This window comes from Perna viridis, chromosome 14 (assembly GCF_037379345.1).
Source record: "Perna viridis isolate PV_CMFRI_1.1 ecotype Kerala chromosome 14, ASM3737934v1, whole genome shotgun sequence".
Lineage (NCBI taxonomy): Eukaryota > Metazoa > Mollusca > Bivalvia > Mytilida > Mytilidae > Perna > Perna viridis.
Window position 1 is genome coordinate 3,477,287 of NC_142458.1, and position 24,045 is coordinate 3,501,331.

The following is a 24,045-nucleotide window of genomic DNA, read 5'->3' on the forward strand; positions in this document are numbered from 1 at the left end:
CTAAAGGAAAGTTTAAATATTTGTAACCAAAATCACATGTACACTGAAATATAACATATACAAATACTACAGCAAATTTTACTTTGTAGCAACTAAAAGAAAATATCAACTAACTCCCCCTAAAACCATGCAGCAGTCATCTTTTGTACCTATTGGTCAACCTACCAAGTGTAGTCAAATCAAAGCAGCAATCAAGTGTACACCTAAAAATTTTTCACCTATGTGTCTTCTCCAAGAAAGTTAGAAAATTCTACCTTAGTTAATAAAAATTACTGAATTTTCACTAGCCTGAATCAATTCTGACTTATTAACAAGGGCAAAAGGCTGGTAGCAAAACTCTAAACCTCAAAGAGATAAGGGCTACCAGTGGCTAAACACTTAATCTCAGAGGAGTTGTGACTGCAGACCAACAGATGAAAACAAGTCCTGCATGATTCTTTTAACCAGTAGTGCTAAAACTAAACTTCAAACAAAAGATCAGATCTACTTGACCAATTTCTGTCTATATAATCATGAATCCTAAATAACTAAATACTCCAGGGATTTAAATTTTAGACTTATAGGGCTGCCAAATTATCTTTGAAATCTTACTTATTTTAAGTATTTGTAACATGGCAGCTATAAAGGACTTGTTTGGTATCCCTGAAATATATACTGACTTAAACTTCCATTTTGCACAGAGGTTTCAACTTACCTTGACAATTTTACTCATTACATTTAAGTTATTCAAACAAGGTATTACTGTGAAAATACTTTAAATTCATGGATACAAATTTTCATGGATAAGGGTAGATACATAAGTTCAAGGATTCTTGAATTCATCAAAGGGAATCTCAATTTCGTTGGGAACCATATGTTATGGTCTGGCCTACCCATGAAAACCACGAAAATTTGGTACTCAACAAACAATAGTACTTTCACATTTCACAGTATTTGAATTAGGAATTATTTTTTACTTTAGAAAATTGTTAAAATAATTAGTACTTCTCTGTTTAAGAATCAGGCAAAATGTGTATAAAATGTGGCACATGAAGGGAAAAAAAACAAGATTTTACTGCATTATTCAAGTATTTTTTCTTCATAACCCCTAAAAATAACAATAAAGGTGTTAGCAAAGTATAACAATAAAGGTGTTAGTAAAGTATAACAATAAAGGTGTTAGTAAAGTTTGGTACTTTATTTGTAGTAATTTATTGCCTTGATATCAACTAACCAAACTCCTTAGCCAAGCAAGCATGACTACCCCCCTCAGTAAGGGTTAGTTTTACTAATTAATTTTTTACTAGTTTTCTAAATTTTCCCCAAAAATTCCAAATTCAAATAAAACATTGTTTTTATGAAGATCTCTATTTTGAGAATGTTACTAATTTTTATATGGCTATGGGTATCTGTACACTTAAAATGGGGTTTAAAGACTAAATCTAAATCAGCATTTCAGAAGGATTCATAGTGTATTTTTTAAAAGATAGTATTTCATCACTATGTATTCAGAGATAAAAAATTGAAGATTTGTTCATTAACTACACTCCCTACCTATTCATCAATGTCAAGGAAATGTTAGGGTTCAATCCTGATTAGAAAAATCAGATTTCTGATTTAAATAAGAAAAAATCATGTCTGGTTATGGCATATCTATGTAGGCAGGGGACTGTACATCCATTTTACTGTAAATTGTGATAACTTATCGGTAATTATTGGTTTTGCCAGAATTTATTTTAGGTAAATTATGATAACTTACTGGTAATTATTGGTTTTGCCAGGCTTTATTTGATTTCAAAACATTACATACATAGGAAATGTTGGGAACAATAACTTTGCAGAGGACAGACAGACAGACAAACAGCCATTAACACATCTCTCCTTGAGGAAGGGGAGTGGTATATACTGAATATCTAAAACAATTAGTCCTAATATCTAAATAAACCCAAGGGCCACCAGATTTTGACAAGTCATGTCCATTTTATCATATATTTTAACTGTACTCCTTTTGAAGTGTGTACTGAGTAGTGGTGGGATATAGGGAATACCATACAGGTTAAGATATGTTACAATTAAGATAAGCAATATAGGGGTTGATATAGGGTTTAAACAATACTTTATAACACATATACAAACATGCTTATTTCAATCTAAATATATAATATAAACTGATGTCCTATAAAAAATATCTATAAACTAATTCAGTATTAATTTACCATAACAATTCATAGTGACAAAAAATAATAACCATATATGACAAAAGATCACTGACACAAATTACACCAAGTTTATATTATATGTAAGATCACTTTCTATTTTTTATTTGACAGCAGCAATAATCTTGTAACTCAATCTTTTGTTTCAACTTTAATTTCAAAAGAAAAAAACTCTCAGATTGTTAAATAACTAAATATCTTTTACTAAATCTGTAACACTATCTATGTACAACCTTTGTTTCAAAACAATGAAAAACAAAGCCAATTGTACTCTAGTTAAAACTATGTACCTTTTTATGAAAATATGTAACAATATCTTGTGTCATGAATATTGTATTTCACAAATGAAAGCAAATAAGATATTTTAGAAAATGTTTTTCAAAGAGCTGTCATCAAAGTAAAAATTATATCTTCAAAATTATAATGCAAACTTATAGCTCGTTGATTTAATGAATTAGCTGTGTATTGCCTAACTAAAAAAAGAAAGAACAATCAGAAAAAAAAAGATTTAGTAAAAATAGATGTTAAAGTGTTGTAAATAAAGCTGATAAAGTGGGCATCATAATTTCTGACTTCCTATATAATATGTATGGAAAGATGCCATAAATTGTTCATGTTCAAGTATGTCACCAAAGTATATCCAATCAACAAAGCAACTCAAGAGGGGCTGAAACACTGGTAACAAACTCCTGATAACTTTTCAAATTTTAAAGTAACACAAAAACCTACAAGAGGACACCTCTGCACCTAGTATGGGGAGACAACTCACTTTGAACTGCTATCTTCTATAGTTAGGAGGTCAAAGGTCTTTTTTCCCAAACCATCCTTAATGATGTAACGAAAACAGCTATAACCCATGGAAAATCCATTTATAATGTACGGTACTTCATGTGTGTTGATTCATGTCACTACAAAACAAACTTCAAAAGACAAGTAGGAGATGTGAAGCTCTCCTCTGTAGGAGGCTTAAAACTTAACAATACCACATAAAATGAAGAATTCTCAAACTCACAATGTCTGCATGACCACATGATTTTAATACCATTTGAAGTGTGTAGCTTTTAACTTCAAGTTTCTTCCAAGGCCTAAATCAATATTATTCCACATACAGAGATATATAAAGAGAAGAATTCTTCTGACACTTAACTACAACTGCCTAATGATAAATGCAGCTTAAATAAATGACCAACTTTTACATGTGATTGCTTTCAATCAAGAATTATTCCATATTCAGAAACTTCCTGTCTATCAATGGAATGTCTAAGGGTTGATATCAATATAGTTATTAGGTCAATAAACATAAATGATTTAGAATAAGTTTATCTTGTATTGTTTTTATTACACATTTTATCTTTAAGGAAATATTAAATGGCAACATTTCTTCCATTTAATCAAAATAGATAATAGAGGAAGACAACTGCCCTGTTCTGGTGTTTTCATAGATAATAGAGGAAGACAACTGTCCTGTTCTGGTGTTTTCATAGATAATAGAGGAAGACAAGTGCCCTGTTCTGGTGTTTTCATAGATAATAGAGGAAGACAAGTGCCCTGTTCTGGTGTTTTCATAGATAATAGAGGAAGACAACTGTCCTGTTCTGGTGTTTTCATAGATAATAGAGGAAGACAACTGTCCTGTTCTGGTGTTTTCATAGATAATAGAGGAAGACAACTGCCCTGTTCTGGTGTTTTCATAGATAATAGAGGAAGACAACTGCCCTGTTCTGGTGTTTTCATAGATAATAGAGGAAGACAACTGTCCTGTTCTGGTGTTTTCATAGATAATAGAGGAAGACAAGTGCCCTGTTCTGGTGTTTTCATAGATAATAGAGGAAGACAAGTGCCCTGTTCTGGTGTTTTCATAGATAATAGAGGAAGACAAGTGCCCTGTTCTGGTGTTTTCATAGATAATAGAGGAAGACAACTGTCCTGTTCTGGTGTTTTCATAGATAATAGAGGAAGACAAGTGCCCTGTTCTGGTGTTTTCATAGATAATAGAGGAAGACAACTGCCCTGTTCTGGTGTTTTCATAGATAATAGAGGAAGACAACTGCCCTGTTCTGGTGTTTTCATAGATAATAGAGGAAGACAACTGCCCTGTTCTGGTGTTTTCATAGATAATAGAGGAAGACAACTGCCCTGTTCTGGTGTTTTCATAGATAATAGAGGAAGACAACTGCCCTGTTCTGGTGTTTTCATAGATAATAGAGGAAGACAACTGCCCTGTTCTGGTGTTTTCATAGATAATAGAGGAAGACAAGTGCCCTGTTCTGGTGTTTTCATAGATAATAGAGGAAGACAAGTGCCCTGTTCTGGTGTTTTCATAGATAATAGAGGAAGACAAGTGCCCTGTTCTGGTGTTTTCATAGATAATAGAGGAAGACAAGTGCCCTGTTCTGGTGTTTTCATAGATAATAGAGGAAGACAACTGTCCTGTTCTGGTGTTTTCATAGATAATAGAGGAAGACAAGTGCCCTGTTCTGGTGTTTTCATAGATAATAGAGGAAGACAAGTGCCCTGTTCTGGTGTTTTCATAGATAATAGAGGAAGACAAGTGCCCTGTTCTGGTGTTTTCATAGATAATAGAGGAAGACAAGTGTCCTGTTCTGGTGTTTTCATAGATAATAGAGGAAGACAACTGCCCTGTTCTGGTGTTTTCATTAACATCTAAAACAGAATAAATATGACAAATACTAATTTGTTTCTGTCAGTTGATCAGACTCATCAGGTTTTTTCCATTTCATAGCATTAGTATCATTTTACCTTCACCTTTTTTCTCATAATTTCATTGAACTCAACTTAAAATGATATTTGGGAAAATTTTCATGAAATCCTTGTTATTTCTTCTGTGTTTTTAACAGATAAAACCTTGAAAATCTAAAGAAATCCTTTTCCCACCAAAATGTCAAAAGCTTATAAGTCAAAAATTAGCACAGTGACCCCTTTATTTTTTCTTCTTTTATTGTTCTAGTGTGATCTTTTAAGATTTTACAACCCATTGAAAGTCTTGTTATTCTTAAACCAATCAGTGAACATCCTTAATTGTACAGTTACATATACAAGAGTAAAACTTGGGAGATTTCTACCTAAGGGAAATTATATTAAAATTATCATCCATTTTAGCAATGTTGTATCATTTTAAATCATTGTATAAGTTATTATGAAATATTATATTTTAAGGAACATTTCAGCTTATTACATTCCAAATGGTTAACCCAACCCATATCTAAAAGAACCTTAAAATCTATGGTAATTAATTGAGTTTTAAAAAAATTATTAACTTTTATGAAGTTTTTATTTTCAACATGTTCAAGGAACTTTGGGTAACTTTGTAAAGGGGATGACATTATGCTCTCAGTTTTATGACTTTAATGAAAACATTAATTATTATTGCATTTTCTCAAACAAAACCATCCCAATTTTAAAAATGCAATCAAGGGAACCAGGACACCAGCAGAAATCAAAAGAATGTAATCCAGGGATAAAGACCAGACCAGGAAAATCGACACACACAACACAGAACAGTAAATAACCAACAAAGAAACACAAGTTAATGAGCAACTCAGACTCCACAAAAAAATAGGAGCATGGACCAGGTGCTCTGATAAAGTAAGCATCCTCTGCTTTTCTAGAAAAACCCGCCATGTTGCTCCTAAAAATTCAAGTCCAGGGTAAATGAAGGAGGAAAGGAAAACTATGACACAAAAAACAAATCAGTTCTCATGGTGCAGATGGATACACCGGAACAATCCATTAGTTCATGATGACAAAAGTGTTTAATGTTTCAGGACATCAATATAAAGGACTGACATCCAATTCCTATAATATGACACTGGACAAGAAACAAAACACTGTCTGAAAACATTGTTACTTTAATCGCAATAGTGTTTATATCTTCAATAAGTGAATAAATTTAAAAGTTAAAGTTAGTTTTTTGTCTGCAAAAACATATGTCTCCCCCCGTACCGCAAACTGTTCTGAGCAGAAATGAAAGCTACGGAGGTAAAGAAATGGTTTCCCAATTTTAGATTATTTTCAGTATTAATTTCTTTGTGGTAAGTTATATCATAATATAGTTCTTGGATATTGCAAAGGCTTCTTAACAATTATCATACAATTTCTGAATAATTTTTTTAATGGAGTTGCGCTGACAAGGTAATTTATGAGGGATTTTGGCAAATTTTTAAAGGGGCATAACTCCTACAAAAATTAGGGGATCGAAATTTCCTGGTAATATGCACAACTACATATGATGTTATTGCTACATACCACGTTTCATAAAATCTAATTCAATTGTTTCAGAGGAGTTGCACTGACAAGGTAATTTATGAGGAATTTTGGCAAATTTCTAAAGGGGTATAACTCCTACAATAATTTGGGGATCAAAATTTCCTGGTAATATGCACAACTGCAAATGATGTTCTTGCTACATACCACGTTTCGTAAAATTTAGTTCAGTAGTTTGTGATGGACACACTGACTGGTGGACCGCCAAAAACAATGTCTCCTCATCAAAATGGGGAGAGACATAATTCAACTTTATTGGAAATGTTTTACCATGGCAATGACTCTGAACACTAATCCATATCCAACACACCCCGTATCTCACTATTAACTTGTTGCTATTAAAATGTTATAATGAAATTTAAACCCACCCTTAAAACTGATTTGCTAAGGTTTGTAACTGAAACTTAAAATTAACATCAAAACTCATAAAAACTGGAATGTAATGATCATTAATAAATTTTTACAGTTAAAATTGGGAAGCATGAAAAAGTGAATGCAAATGAACCTTTTAAGTGAAACTTTTACATACCATTTAAAACTAAATTCAAAACCTATGTTTAAATGCACTGATTCATATAACCATTATTGGATATCTTAGTCCTATAAAACCTGTTTGTGAGAAGGAAAACAGTTTATGTGTAGGTAAAAAAAATACCTTTAATTGAGTCCATGAGTGTTAATTTTCTAAGTCATCTCACAGAGTTCCTTAGTGACAAACCAAGTCACCCTGGGACAGGAAAGTTGACTTAATGTAAACATTGTCATAATACTTTCAATAAAAGACCCATAAGTGGTTCTCCCCCATTAAAAACTTACTTTGTTATTAGCAATGTTTGTCTTAAGATTTAACTGCTGTCATAAAAAGTTAAAACTTTTCTTTTTATTTGATGTCAGATCTGACAATGGTCTCAATGACTTTTGCAATTGAAAGGTCTAAAAATCAAATCTGTTTATCAAATTATTACGTCCTTTACAAAAATGAATCAATTTAAAATGGAATGTAGTGAAAAGTCTAAGTGGTGTAAGGTAAATAAAGCATATAAAACAGACAGTCACATTCTTTTGACCCTAGAAACGTGCAAGTCAAATGAGGTTAATACAAGGGTAATGTCAGGTGTAAAACATTTTTTTACCTTCAGTTTTCCAGAAAATTTAAAATGATTTTTTTCTGCCTCCAGTTCTTAATAATGTGACAAGTTTTGTCCACAGTGTAAAAACATTGTCAATTAAAAATTGAAAGTGATAAAGTGAAGCACTAACTTCAAACTTAAGATGACACAAATTTCATCTTTTGTTGTCAAAAATGAGAAAACGGTGTCATTGCAGATTTGTAAAAGTTTTGATCTAAATCTCAAGTTGACAGGGGTGTTGTCTCAAGTCCTCTCAAATTATTCTATCACTAATAGTAAAAATTATTTCAAGTGTAGTTAGTTGTCTTTGGTAAATGACCATTAATAATAAACATCACTATGAAAACAGCCTTTCCAAATTTACTAATAGTGAAGTCATGATCTTCTGACTACAACCAAACCTGTCCTGAACAAGTTATAACAAACACGGGTGCACAGTGACTTCAGACTACAACCAAACCTGTCCTGAACAAGTTATAACAAACACGGGTGCACAGTGACTTCAGACTACAACCAAACCTGTCCTGAACAAGTTATAACAAACACGGGTGCACAGTAGCTTCAGACTACAACCAAACCTGTCCTGAACAAGTTATAATAAACACAGGTGCACAGTAAGTGCAACTCACATAAAACAATAAGTAAAAAAAAAAAAAAAATTGTGAAATACATAACCTACTAAGGCCAAAAAAAAAAAAAAAAACACATTTGTTTCCTGCTCTCTTACCTTCCCTAGATTTTTGTGCCTACCATAAACATTGTATGGGCATTTTGTATTAAGCACTGTTCATGTCTAGATTATTTTTTATCAACTCGAATATGTTTGTGAAAATTAGATTATTTCCCTACCTACCTACCCTATTTTTTTTTCTTGCTGGTAGCAGGAAACAAGACTTATTTTGTATTGGCCTTACATAGCATTAAAACTGAAGTAAATATCAGACAGCAATCAAACTGCTTACAACATATGCCCTATATATACAAGACCACATACACAGGCAAATTTATTTCACGTGAAATTTCAGGTAAATTCTGTCACTAAGTTTATTTGCTCAATTCAGGTGAAAGTCCTGTGAAATTCATGTGAAAATCATGTGAAATAATTTAGCTTGTGTACCAAATATGATATCAATCTATCCATTGGGATTCAATTTTTCTTACAAAGGAAATGACCAACAGAAGAACAGACATGTTTTTGAGGTGTATAATCAATGTTTGGTTAGGACCAACATCTTGGTAATCAATCAAAGAAATACAACAAAACATTACATATGTAATTTGGTCAGACTAGAATATGATGGATAAAAAGAAACATTAAAAATCAAACTTACAATTACATGTAGTTAGATTTTGAGAAAATAAGAACATAAAAGTAGCTGTTAGATGTACAAAGAAAACATAAATAAATTATTGGCAAATGACCTTAGAGAATAACAAATAATTAATGTATGTTTGAAACTGTAATACAAATTATTAATTTCTAAATGATGAAAGTGGTAATATTATGACACAATATCTTATTACTGTTGAAAAATTACACTTGATTGCATCAGCTGATCAATTTGTTCTGAAAATGGTCAATTTATCAAAGAATTTCTACATTATAATGCAAACAAAAATTTCTGTTTGAATTCAGGTATAAAAAAAACCAATATAACAGTTCCAAAAAAAGAGAAGTTTTTAATTATTTTTGAGAAATGAATATTGAAGAATTTAAGCAGTAAAATGTGAGTAAAATATCAGTTGAATGCTTGCAGCAATATTAAAAACCTCTAAAAATATGCAGGTGAGTGAATGTTTTGAATATTTTACCAATCAATTAATAGACCCATTGGTCAACTTATCAAAATGTTTGAAGTGTAAATTGGTGAAGAAATAATGTCATAAAATATGCTTCAGGCTATATAAAGTTAAATTTTTGGTCCCCATGCTATTTGTAAAAGTATTTGTAGTTTGCATTATTTTATGACTTTAGAGATAAATGTCAACTGCACACTAAACATTTAGATGTAATTGAAGACTGTAGTTTATAAGGATTTGATTGAAGCCATTATAATGTGAGTGAAATTCAACATTATGTTGGTGTCTTTAGTGAAATTTACAGCAAAAACAATGATTATGTTCAGGTAATAGAGCTGGTCTTCCACTGCTTAAATATCAATCACCAAATGAGCTTTAGATAGTTGACTGGACAATATAAAAGTTGAAACTTTCCCACCCATATCTATTGAATTGTCTGTTACAAGTTCATTAATCATCTACATGAGTGAGATTAACAGGTAATTTTCATTTAATCACAGGAAGTACAACTCCCCTGAACATCATCAATGAATGTGCTATAAATTTTCAATATATAACATCATATCTTAATTACAGGATTGAACATAGTGGAAAGGAATAATCTTAAACACAAGTTGCCATAGTTACAAGATTATACAACAGAGAATTGTATGCAACCTATTTCCTTTCCTGAAATCTTAATTACACACACAAAGAATATATCTCTACTGAAACCTGATAAATCAGTTTTTCAAAATTTCAAATTAAAAAATCATATTAAATTGTTTCAATGTATAGTATTTTCCCCAGAAAACAATCAAGGTACAATATTTCATTGAATGGAAAGTTCTTATTAGTCTCAAGACAAAAAGTAAATAAAAATCAGCAACAATTAGCCAAATCATTAACAATAATTATTGAAGTTCTCTGTAAATATTTCTACCATGGAATTCTTTTTGTCAAACATTTAACTGTATATTAAAAGATTTTTATTTGCTATTTTTTCTGAATTTTTCTGCAGTTCTGCAATTGTTAAATCCCTTTTCCAATAACTACAGAGATCAGAATTTATAGGCAGAAACAAGTGCCATGATCTTGGGAGTTCGAAGTAATTCAGTAAATTTTAAACTAAAGTTTTTTTTAAAGAAAAAAAAAAGACATATGACTGCATAAAATACAAAAAATACCAATCATATATATAGCAAGTTTTGATATGCTGTACACGTGTTTCAAGGAGTTACCTCTCATCAGCAGCATTAGAATGAAATATGTAGGAAGTTCTCAATCCAAAAAACAGTACACAAGAAGTATTCATAACTAAACTTATGGAGTTATGAAGCCAAATCTCTACACAATGTGCCATACAAGGAATGAAGCCTCAGTGCTACAAGTATTTCAAAATTTGTAATGCTGAAAATGTTGATAAATATGATGAATAAACAGTTTCCCCTCTTTCTTTTCTTTTTTTTTTGGTTGCCAAGTTGGGGCACTGAACTATAAACGTATGAACTCAATGAGTTGCTCATTATAGTATATTGTTTATAAGAAAAACATTTTCAGTTATTAGTTTTTGTGGTCTTGAAATTAAATAAATCTGTCTTTTTGTATTCCAGTCCTCAGTGAAAAATAGTGAAAATAAGTACTCCCTTGAAAGATTCTATGTTTACTGTAAGATAAATATTCCAGCCATAACCAAGCATGAAAAAATGTACCTGTATTCTAAAGCAAAAAACTACACTGTCATTTTAATACCACTATGAAATATTTTCCTATAACTTTCAAACAAATTTCATAATTGTTTAAAAAAAAAAATTGACATTTTCTCTTTCAAACAACTGAAAAAGCCAAAATAATATAAATATAAAAGCAACACCTCTATAAAAAAATGTGTATACCCTGTAACCATGGCAACTGTTGCAAATAAGATTAAAACACTCAATAGTTTACCTAGGGCGTTTATCAGCTCCTCCATAAAGACTTGATCTGAATGGGATAAGAATGAAAATGTTACGAACATGTGCTGCTATTACCTCTGCCAGGTTGTCCCAAATTTAACCAGGTTCTCTCAAATTCAACCAAATTTGTCCAAAATCTAGCAAGATTTATTAAGATTCCAAATTTCTAATCTTGAATTTAGCTGAAAGTAAATTCATGATCAGTGATCGACTTAACAAAATGTCACAAGTGTAAATAACCGTAAATTCAAAATTCTTTAAAGTATGGTTAATTTTAGGACAACCAAGCTCAGGTAGCTATCGAGCTAATCAATCTAACAACAGCCAGACAGACAGCGAGTGAGCTGAGCTGAACTAATTACTACAGAATTACAAATTACCTATGCCTTCCAACTGGACCGTTTAGACTTGATCTAAAGCATAGAACATGACATGTTAAATACAGGCATGGAAAAAGATCAGGCAATCATATAAAATCAGGTAAATGATATTGGATTTTTCATTAATCATTTAAGACTCTCAAGTTGATATTTCACAGAAACATTGCCTATATTTCTAAAAAGAACTGAGAAGATGGACATTCAATAAACTTTTCCCTTATCCTTTCTCAAAGGACAAAAGGAATGAATTCATTTTTCCTGTATCATGGTGAAGATTACACATTAAACTGCCTGATCTTTGCTTGGACTAATTACATGATATTTAACAAAGAAGGCACCATTTTGTTACTGTTTTTGCATCACCATGATGACTTCAAAAGTATTACTATTCCAGGTGAGCACATTAGTTAAACCTTTGTACTAGGTGAGCATAATATTTAACAAAATGGCATGTAAACTGAATATGATGACAAAACAGAAAGTAAAGATCATGAAGGCAGATGTGTGAAAAGGGAAGCAATGAAGCAGCCTTAAAGCCTCCTAAACGTTATAAAAAATTGTGTGTTTTTGTAACCCCTACCTAAAAATTATGGTTTTTCACACAGTAAGCAGCAATTTTTTAGAGCGAGTAAAATGGAGATGTTCATGGGATAGAGGGATTACACTAGAAAATTGAGGAGATTTAAAACTTCAATAGATAATAAAATCTCCTTCTATATTTTTCCAGTTAACTACCTATAGAATTTCATTAATTGTCATTTGTCAATTGAGCTAGACCTATAGTAAGGGACACAACTCTTAATAATCATTGGAACGTTTGTATTCAACATTTTACATCAATATCCTGTAAGCATCAAAGCAACTTGGGTTCATTTCATTCTATTTCAAATGAAAGCTTGATATGCTTTCAGTGAAATTGAGTATGCTGCAAACATATCACTGATTTCAAGAGTTATGTCCCTTACTGCAGGTCTATCTCCTTAAGGGAAGACCAACTCTATCCGATGGACACCATCATTATAGGGGGGTATAAATAATACTAAGAGTTTTTATTTTCTTAGATTCCTTTGTCTTCAAATTCAGGTCAAAAGAGAATATCATGTTTTACATATTATCAACGGATTGATAAAAGTTTGGTCTTGTACTCGTTGAGAAAACTTAAAAAAAAACAAAAATTGTTTTTAACTTAAAAATTAAAAAATCAGTTCAGTAGTATGTAATATCACAAAGATTTTAGGTTAAAAATGGTGAAAGATATCTGAAAAAAATTCTACTCTCCATTAGGTGACATATTTCAGGAGCTTAAAACCATTGATATATGCTAATTCCTGATTTGCCTTTTTGAATTCCAATAGAAACATTTGTGCTGACATTTCAATAGATTTTGACGGAAAGGTGTAATAATTTTAATGAAAAATTGCTAGAAATTAAACACATCTTATCCTCTGTGCAATTTTAAATGAACTTACATAAAATATGGTTATAAATGTGAGTCATTTGATTGGGTGTTCTAACCCTTTCCACACAACCACTAGCCTAGACAGGTATTCATTATGATAGCACATGAATGAATTAAACGCATTATATGGCCAATCAAAATTCATTTAAAGATTCCTTTGGTTCAAAATAGTGGTGACTTTGTGGTCTGGGACCCTGAATTTATAACCTGGCCTTTGAAACTTCATTAAGCTAGATCATGGACAGGAAAACCTTTCTGTGGTCCTCAAGTGGACCATTGATTTTAATCTAGGAAAAGTCCTAGACCTTCAACTCTTGAAAGTAATTTTAGACCCTTGATGATTCTTGTTTTTAGGCAGACCTGCATGGTAGACTTTGAAATCCTTACTTCAAGGAAAGAAAGATAAAGATTTGGTGAAACTGAACTCTGCCTCACCAATAAAATGTTAGGACAAGAATCTTTAAATAAATTTCATATGGCCACAAAGAAATGAAGAAGCCTTATATTCTGCATCTATACATGATGTTGACCTACATTAAGATATTGACCTATGGCCTATATTCAGATGTTGATCTACCACCTACATTTAGATATTGACCTATGGTTGATCTACATTCAGATGTTGACCTACCCCGTACACTAAAATATTGACCTAAGGCCTACATTTAGATAACCTATATTCAAATAACAGACATATAATTGGAATTTCTACTATTTAGATCTTTTCACTCTATTAACTTCTACAGATATTTCAGAAACATCTTTAACTAAATCATAATTTAAAACTTGTAAAAAAATATTTCTAGAAATCAAGATGAGCTTTATACTCTGGAGTCTACATTTACTCTGGAGTCTACATTTAAGGCTGACAAATTTGAAAAGAATTCCATTTAAAAACTAATACTAACAATCTAAAAAAAAAAAAAAACAAAAAACAAAAAAAACAAAAAAAACAAAAAAAACAAAATACTGACAATTTAAAATCGTATAAAAATTTGTCTTCATGATTTTTTTCCATACTTGAGAGCCCCCTTCCCCCAAAATTTCAAAATATTTCTCCAATTGATCATCAAGAATATTAAGTATAATTATTTATCTACGACTCACTTGTCTTTCCATAAATACTTGGTCTCAGTGAATCTACAAAAATAAAATAAAAACATCAATACACATACAAATTTTCTTTCCCTTATAAAAGCTACTTTTTTATCATAAATAATACACAAATAAGATTCTCATGACTAAAAAACAAAAAATATATATATAAAATTAATAACAGAATCACCGAAGTCTTGTCATGTAATAGTTTTGTTTAGATAAATACAATAGATGTAAATGTTTTAATGGTTTTGAACAAAAAAGCTCACCAAGACTTGATCCATTAAGTTTGAATTCACAAATAGAAGACTTTTTAGTAGCATGATTACCTCTCAACATAATAATAAGTTATTACGAGGCTTGTTCAATTAGATTTCACAAACATGACTTTGTGACAACTGGTATGATTAATTCTCCACATAATAAAAAAAAATATGACCAGCTCTTCAAGGCTTGTTTACTTACTTGTATCTAGGTGATAGTGGCACTGACAATGGTTTTTTGCCATGAGGTGTATAGTCTCCATGTTCAAATTTAGCAAACTGATCAACAGCAACATAGAGGCCATCATTTTCAATTTGCCTGACATCATCAACAGGTCGACCATCCATATGGAATAACCTAAAATATACAGAATCAAGGTCCCTTTGGTCAACAGTGGTCTGTCTCTCCACGTTTAGTACTTTTTGCCCTGGATGGAAGCCTTAAGATGGAAATGTGGTCCTCATTTTTAGTATTGTATCATGTTTTTATTTCTTTTATATTTAATTCTTGTTACCTTTTAAATATTCATTTTTTAACATTCTTAAAAAAAAAAATATATACAGCAACAAAAACGTATTGCCCATCTATAAACATATTCAGACATAATACATACTCCTAAACGTAGTAGACAGTACCCCGCCTAAAACTTCAACAATTTAGATTAGTTATCTCCCTTTGGAACAATTTGATTGGTCTATTGCAGGTGCTACTATGCTAATTTTGACAGATAAGCTTGTAAAAAGTATGATTTAAAACTGTTCATTCCTAGATATAATTCCTGAATGTATGAGTAAGTCATTCTGTTGCAATCATTCGGATTATTTTCTGTTTTGTTATAAATAACAATCAAATCTATAGAATGGCTCCTCACATTTTATCAACTCTTTTTTTTTTACTTAATTGTATGGAACCTACCAATTGTTTCCATACATTTTTTCAACTTACTAATGGAATCCATAGAACTATTCCTTATATTTTTAGAAGTGATTTAAACTTACTTATCAAATCTGAAATATGCTTCCTGACATTTAAGCCTGACAGCCTTTTCCATTTCCCTTGTGTTAGCCTGTTGTAAAGGATCTAGTGTCACTTTTAAAGGTGGCTTTTCAAATTCCTTATTGAGAAAAACTCTGAAAAAGAAAAAGAAAAACATTAGGTGACACTCTGCCATGTGGTGAAAAAGGTGATTGGCAAAATGGCTGAAAAACAACATTTTAAATTTTGCTGAAAATTGAACTGAACCTACTATGTTTTATAGAACATCATAACCAAGCTCAAAAGTTTCAAAAAAAAATTCCGTTCTCAGGTTATGATTGGGAAACCATCCAGGGACTGACAGATGGAAGGACACTTAACATCTAGAGGGAATTATGTAATTCCTCATCACTTTGTGTGGCAGGGTATAAAAAGAAGGTTGTACAGTACCTGAACCAATCCATGCAACTATAATTGTGAACGGTCATCAATTATTGATCAGTTTCTGATCAGTCTTCTACTCATCCATCTATAGACAATAGCATTATATTTGATTCATAAAATTCTGAAAATTACATGAATAGATAATCCTTTGTTTTACATAATAACAAAGCCATGATCAGATCAGTCACCAGTTATGTATCTGTCAGCAATTGGTCAATAATCAATCAATGATCGGTCAATGATAAGTCAATAATCAGTCAATAATCAATCAATGATAAGTCAATAATCAGTCAATAATCAATCAATGATAAGTCAATAATCAGTCAATGATCAGTCAATAATCAGTCAATGAGCAGGTATCGATCCATAAAATATGTGCAAGGATCAGTTCAGGTTCATCATCAGCTGAGACAATATACATGACAATTTACGCCAGCACTCCACAGTTTAGTTTAGTTTCGCACTTTTGGCTAGGGATGAAAAATGACATAAATGGAAACCGGTGGTTGCTATAGTGATTAAAAATGAAGAATCTATTGTTGATAAAACATTTTCTGAAAAAAGGAGACTTTTAAAAGTATTTTGCAATGTTTTATATATTTTCAACGTTGAAGGGGCTTTTTTTCAATGACAATTTGACTTCATTTAGAAAGTGAAAGTAAGTCAATTTTTCACCATGCTAAATTTAATAAGTGGATTACAAAGTGAAATAGCTCAAAATCTAACAGGCGATGCCCATATGAGGAAGGGGTTTTCACAGGAAAAAGTTTGAACAGTTTCAGGGGATGAAATAAAAATTTCAGATATTTTGTGGGAAATTTGATATTTTTAAACCTGATTTTATGAACTTTTTTGCAAATTTTCGCATATTTTTGCATGGTTTCTATGGTAACCCTATATGCTGTGGGTAATTTTTTTCCAGAAAATTTTTACTACATCCTGAAGGCCTTGGCTTCAGCTATTTCTAGATATATAGATTTACAGATGCTTGACAATTTTTTAAAGTGATAAATGTTACAAAGCATCAGATTACAAGACCAAAATTAGGCAGTTCTACAATACTGTGGAGTGATGGCTCAACATAAACTATGACATCATCAGTAATATAGTAATAGACTGATTACCGATCAGATCGCTTCTAACTCTTTACTGCACTGGTGTGAGTGAAAAAAAACTGATCTTGCAAAATTTACAGTAAGTGCTTACATAGGCAACAATATGAATGTAATAAATAGCACTCTTCATGTTTATTTATTGCTTAGTTGAGACCCCCAGCTTTCTTTATGACTCAACTAAAAAATCTTTTTTGTATTTTTTTATCATGCACATATATCATTTATTTTGGTAGATATATAGTTCAGTATACATTTTATACTTACGATATTTTACAACTTTGTGTGTTAACAGTGTTATATTTAGGCTGTATATTTTCAAAAGTTTTGTTGTGACGTGCTGGTACAATCTGGAAAGAAAAAAATTGAAAGTTATTCAAGAGAACCAGGTACATTTACACTGCAAATTTTATTATGTACAATAATTTGGTACAGATCACCATGACAATTCCAATAACATGTAAATGTATACCTTATTTTTTAATGTTAGCTTACTTTGGAAATCAATGTCAAACTTCAGCAGGGGTTCAAACTTGTTAAAGTCTGAGGTACGAATTCCCCAACTGATGACCTAGGATCTTAATTATTTCATTTTCCAAGGTCCAGGAACATCAACTGTATTTACTGATACTTAATAGAGAACTTTAATTTTCCTAAGACATTGATTTTAAACTTTGAAAAATCCAGAATCTTCCACTGTTGAACATAAATGTGGACCCTTCTACAGGCCTGAATCATCAGAAATCCCTTCTACAGGCCTGAATCATCAGAAATCCCTTCTACAGGTCTCAATCATCAGAAATCCCTTCTACAGGCCTTAATAATCAGAAATCCCTTCTACAGGCCTCAATCACCTGAATAAATTCTCTTAACACTTCCTCTGTGAGTCTCTTAACTAGTTACATAATTGATATCTAATTCATTTTTTATATTGGGGAGTAAGATATCAATATAACCAATATTGACTCACGTTATAAATATTGATATATATTGACATTAATGTATAATTTTATTCCATTCATAAATGACAAAATCTATTGGGGGTTGTCAAAATATTATGCAATGGTGTTTTATGTGTAAACAGATATTTAGGATTATGTTGGGCAATCAATTTGGGTAAAACAGGGTAGACTTATAATTGAAGTCATGCTGAAAATCTGCAACTTTAGAAGTTGAAATGATAGATTGTTCTAGACTTGGGTAAACTATTATATTCATACTAGCAAAGATGCCATAAACCAACTTTATTTAAGACATCAATTCTATTTCACTGCTACTTATTTTCCCAACTTGCATATACCAAACAACTATTCCATAATAATAGGACTCTTCTGCAACAATTTGTTTTCTATGGGTTTTCTTGCTGGCCAAAACAGTAAAAATAAATCACATCCAAAGTAGATTGTGTGTAGAGTTTGAACAAGTACAAGTACCAAGAAGACATGCACAAACTTTATGGGTAAAATGTTTTGCAGAAAGTAGAAGTGGGCAGTACAATCCATATGGTATTATCTTACAACTCTATATCTAAGTTAACATACAAGGAGTAAAGTGATGGTGAAAATGACATTATTTTAAAGATTGTTTATCATTAGACACATTTAACAGTTGCATCAGAGTCAAGAAATTTCTTGTATTTGAAGATTAGCCATCAATCTAGAATTGATATTTGAAAGTATACATTAACTAAAGTTGTGACCATCAATGAACAACTGACATCTCTAAATCTTCAATACTAAATACAAAATGCCTAGTTATCTCTATTTTAACACCAGCATTATATATCATTACCAGTTATCTACCAAACCAATCAGTGCTGATCCTATATAATGCTGATAATTGATCATTACACTTATAATTTTTAATTTCATTTTTTAACACCTGTTTTAGAAATGACATCAATATTAATATATATTCCATGTCAGAGTAATAGGTGCACAAATATAGAAACTTGGTCCAAAGAAATTGTTCAGCTAAATATCGGTTGGCTAGCCAAGTAAATCTGGTTGCACCTCCAACTCATTAATTGAACAAAAGCATGTAACCCTTGGCGATCATTTACCTGAAAGGCAATTAAAAGAAATTGGAAGCATGTAGAGCGATTAACCGAGAAACAATGTTTTCATCATGAAACCCATACCAACCAATCAATAAGATGAATAGTAAACGATGCCCTTTATCAAGGGTTCAGTATTCAAGTTTACTTGTAAGTAAAAGTATAAAGATGAGACAAGAAAAAGCAAGATACACCAAACCTCATTGTCATTGTTACAAATGTAACTTGTCAGTCAAAGGATGAAGCAAGAAACTGATCAAAACAACTGCCACAATATACAATCATTGAAAGAAAATAAAAACACCTTTTTTTTCTATGCAGCAACTTGGACTTCACTGAAAATGAGGTTGCAATTCAAATGTATGCCATTGTATTAGTTACTAGTAAAGTACACATTTTCAAAGATTAAAAAAGTAGCATATCTTAAAATTTCAGAGCAACCAATTCATTTCTCAGCAGAAACTTAAAAACCTTCAACAAGAAAGTATTGTACCATGGAAATTCCATAAAATATTCAAATCCATGTTATATCAAAGAACCTGGTAAAAAACCTGCTTCAAAATCCAGCCTCCAAATTAAGTAGGTATTATGGACAGAAGGTAATTATGACTACCCTACTTCAGATCAATACTTCACATGGATGTTCTCTGAAGGAGTTCTGAATATGTTGGGTACCTCAAATGGATGTTCTCTGAAGGAGTTCTGATTACAAGGTGGCTACCTCAAATGAATGTTCTTTGAAGGAGTTCTGATTATAAGTTGGGTACCTCACATGGATGTTCTCTTAAGGAGTTCAGATTACAAGGGGGTACCTCGCATGGATGTTCTCTGAAGGAGTTCTGATAACAAGGTGGGTACCCCACAAGGAAGTTCTCTGAAGGAGTTCTGATTACAAGTTGGGTACCTCAAATGGATGTTCTCTGAAGGAGTTCTGATTACAAGGTGGCTACCTCACATGGATGTTCTCTGAAGGAGTTCTGATTACAAGGTGGGTACCTCAAATGGATGTTCTCTGAAAGAGTTCTGATTACAAGGTGGCTATCTCACATGGATGTTCTCTGAAGGAGTTCTGATTACAAGTTGGGTACCTCAAATGGATGTTCTCTGAAGGAGTTCTGATTACAAGGTGGCTACCTCACATGGATGTTCTCTGAAGGAGTTCTGATTACAAGGTGGCTACCTCACATGGACGTTCTCTGAAGGAGTTCTGATAACAAGGTGGCTACCTTACAAGGATGTTCTCTGAAGGAGTTCTGATTATAAGTTGGGTACCTCACATGGATGTTCTCTGAAGGAGTTCTGATTACAAGGTGGCTACCTCACATGGATGTTCTCTGAAGGAGTTCTGATTACAAGGTGGCTACCTCAAATGGATGTTCTCTGAAGGAGTTCTGATTACAAGGTGGCTATCTCACATGGATGTTCTCTGAAGGAGTTCTGATTACAAGTTGGGTACCTCAAATGGATGTTCTCTGAAGGAGTTCTGATTGCAAGGTGGCTACCTCACATGGACGTTCTCTGAAGGAGTTCCGATAACAAGGTGGGTACCTCACAAGGATGTTCTCTGAAGGAGTTCTGATTATAAGCTGGGTACCTCAAAAGGATGTTCTCTGAGGGAGTTCTGATTACAAGGTGGCTACCTCACATGGATGTTCTCTGAAGGAGTTCTGATTACAAGGTGGGTACCTCACAAGGATGTTCTCTGAAGGAGTTCTGATTACAAGGTGGGTACCTCACAAGGATGCTCTCTGAAGGAGTTCTGATTACAAGGTGGGTACCTCACAAGGATGTTCTCTAAAGGAGTTCTGATTACAAGGTGGCTACCTCACATGGATGTTCTCTGAAGAAGTTCTGATTACAAGGTGGGTATTAAGTGATACAGAGTTCAGTTACAGTGACATCACAAAATCAGAGAAACTTCAGTAAAGTGCAACATGTTTTATAAATCAATGAGACAAGCAGTTTTCTATGTGTCATAATAATACTGCACATGTTCTTACCAACAGATTGTGATTACATATGGCAGTTCTCTTCCACCCCCATCCCCCCCCCCCAAAAAAAAAAAAAAAGAAGTTAAACCATACAAAATAATGCATAAAGCCACCCAAAGGAAATGTTGTGAAATCTAAAACTTAGTGGACAACTTGGTGAACACCACTGATATATAATAGATACAGTACTTATACAGATTAAGTTAACTCCCAAAATGTAAAGAATTCACAATAAATGTCTAAATACAATTAAGATTTCAATCAAATTCAGATACACATCATGGTGTTCACCCACCGTGACAAAGAAACACACGGCACCCCTACTTGACTTTAACATTGACAGAAATATTATTCTCCAACAAATTGGTATCAAAATGTAACAAGTCAACACTATTATTAGTAGTTTATATTTTCTATACATTTTTACCATTTCAAAAGCCCTTGTAAATGTTTCCAGGGTCATATTAAATTGAAATTTCTTATTGTGTCAGTTCAAACATACCATTTTAAAAGATTTCAATCGCTCTTGTGATCATTTCGAGGTCAATTTCAATTGAAATCTGCAATTGTACCAGCTCAAATTAAGAAAACAACTTTTTTGCTTTGGAAACCTTAGAAAGTTAAAAAAGCCGAACAATGTCATTCAAACAACTCATTCTGATACAAATAAAGAGTAAACATCATGCAAGAACTATCTGTTACTTATATCTCCCCAATAAGACTTGAAAATTTCACATGAAGATCGTTGGCTTTAAATTTCAACTGACCATGGACCTTTCATTCTGAAATGCTAATTTTAACCCATTTTCTATTAGATAGAAAGTTTAATAGGATATTTCACTAAATTACAATGTACATATACCTGTATATAAATTGATAAGTAAGTTAATTTAATTGCAAGGACCGATTTGGACAGATCTAGCAAAAGTAAAGACATTTGAAGACTTGATTTTGGCAATTTGTACTTGAACATTTGTATCTTTATTAATTAACAACCATTCTGAATGGGAGACCTCTATAGTCTATAGTCTACATGTTCTACATTGCTCTCAATTATTTGTACCCTGATAGCAGCAGTCAAGCTGAAGGCAGTATATGGGAAAAATATTCTCAAACATTTGTACAATTGATAGCAGCACCCAAACTTTAAGTCTTTGAAGATGTCATGGTCTTATTTAATTCTCTAAAAAACCAGAATCTTTATTGCCTAGTACCTACAATGGGCTGTGATAAGAAAGGGTACTTAAATATCCCATTGTGAGTAGAATATCTTAAGAATTATGATTTAAATGTGTAATTTAGATACAGACACATTTATAATGTTTACAATGATGTCTACATAGTAATATTATAACTTTACAACACTGTGGTTTAAAGATGTCTGATAAAAAGACCATTTGAAATCTGATTGATCGAAAAATTCCGAAAAATGTTGGCAAATCGGTCTGGAGAGGTCAATTGATTTTATCCCATCGATGTATAATTGTGCAGTTCCTACAATAAAAGCAAGTTCTTTTAACTACATGTACTTGTATTGTAAAGCTAGGAAGTCACAAAGTCCAATTTATCTATAGTCAGTGAGTTAGTATGTAGAAGGGATTCATTTCTGCTATTAGAATGTACCAGGCTCCAGGGCCACAAAACTTGAAAATTACTCAAATCTGAGAAAATTCTTAACCATTTGTGATGACATCAAATTTTAAGAACTTTGATTGTAGTCATCATAGACTTTAAGAATATTCTTACACTTAAAAATCTCTCAATTTTTGTGGCACTCGGAAGTCTGGAGTTTCAAGGTAGTTTTAAATTAACTAAAAAAACTGTGAGCAAAGCTCATTAAAATATACCCTCACCCTACACAGTAAAAATATAGCACAGTTGTCAAGCAGAAGTTAATGCTGCTCTTGTCTGAATCAGCATACTAATAAATAACTTCTATTAAAGAACCAAGTGGCAGTCGAAAGTAAAGGCAAAGTAAACTGGAATGAAAAGGGTGCGGACAGACACCAGAGATTGGTCTCATAAAAAAATCTCAAATTGTGATTTTCCTCAAATCCTTCCTCAACTCAAGTATCAACCAATTAAATCACTTAAAGACAAACTCAAGAATTTGAAGAAAATGAAGATTTTTTTTTAATAATACAGGGCCCACGATCATTTTATACTGCCTGCTTTCAAAATCACTGTTCACTGTTTTTTGTACAGTATTAGTTGTCTAAAATGATGGGGGACGAAATGGTGTTACCATAAGTATCAAGACATCATCAAATTTCTCCTCAATTGTTTTATATATTTTACAACTTAACTTTGAGAAAGTAAGTACATGCATAAGTTGGTGCATTCAATTTTTCATCAAATAACAAAATTGCAAATATTCATAATTTATTACACAAGACAAGACAATTTACGACCTTTCATATACATTATAATATCAACTTTATTTAAAATTTAAAGCCCTCCACAAATATTTTGTATATTGTAGTTAAGTGTTAAGAGACATGTGGGGTTAGGTGTATTTGTATAAAACACCCAAAATTTTATAAATGGTTCTTGGTACACATAAAGCAAGTTAAAGCCCACTTCACACTTTGTTGAAAACAAATATTTGAACCAAAGGAAGATAAATCTTAATGCTTAAGAGTGGCAACTGCAACAAAATTGAAAACAAACATTGACGACCTCAGAACTCTCGAAAATTCATTTCACATTTATGACATCATTGAACAAAAGAACAAGCTTGGGCTAAGGCATCATAAAAGTTCTATTTTTTAGTAGAAAATTTAAGAAGAATTCTGTTTTCATTTACCTCAAAAGTACATCCATGGAGAGCCATGTCATCATTAGTCATATAAAGTATTTATAGAGAAGGGCTATTTCATTTATTGACAAATCTGTCATAACTGACCACCAAAGAACAAAATCA

General features: G+C 32.0%; 2 protein-coding genes across 19 annotated transcripts in view; one reads left to right on the forward strand and one right to left on the reverse strand.

Annotated features, from left to right (window-relative positions):
- LOC148597762 (uncharacterized) overlaps positions 1 to 24,045 on the reverse strand; it is a 105,008-nt gene that overhangs the window by 35,539 nt on the left and 45,424 nt on the right. For 14 of the 18 annotated variants that reach the window (XM_088560791.1, XM_088560790.1, XM_088560789.1 and 11 more), the window contains exons 3-7: positions 17,343 to 17,425; positions 15,543 to 15,674; positions 14,746 to 14,901; positions 14,290 to 14,322; positions 11,336 to 11,371 (exon numbers count right to left, since the gene is read on the reverse strand). In XM_088560791.1, coding sequence (XP_088416917.1) covers positions 11,336 to 11,371; positions 14,290 to 14,322; positions 14,746 to 14,901; positions 15,543 to 15,674; positions 17,343 to 17,425 — 440 coding nt within the window. Of the gene's footprint in view, positions 1 to 11,335; positions 11,372 to 11,723; positions 11,757 to 14,289; positions 14,323 to 14,745; positions 14,902 to 15,542; positions 15,675 to 17,342; positions 17,426 to 24,045 lie in introns of all 18 variants that reach the window. The other 4 variants (XM_088560781.1, XM_088560779.1, XM_088560786.1 and 1 more) reach the window with 2 other exon arrangements.
- LOC148597763 (uncharacterized) lies at positions 128 to 4,863 on the forward strand. The gene is made up of 2 exons (XM_088562027.1): positions 128 to 239; positions 3,554 to 4,863. Exons 1-2 carry the CDS (start codon positions 128 to 130, stop codon positions 4,861 to 4,863), a joined length of 1,422 nt encoding a protein of 473 aa, XP_088418153.1.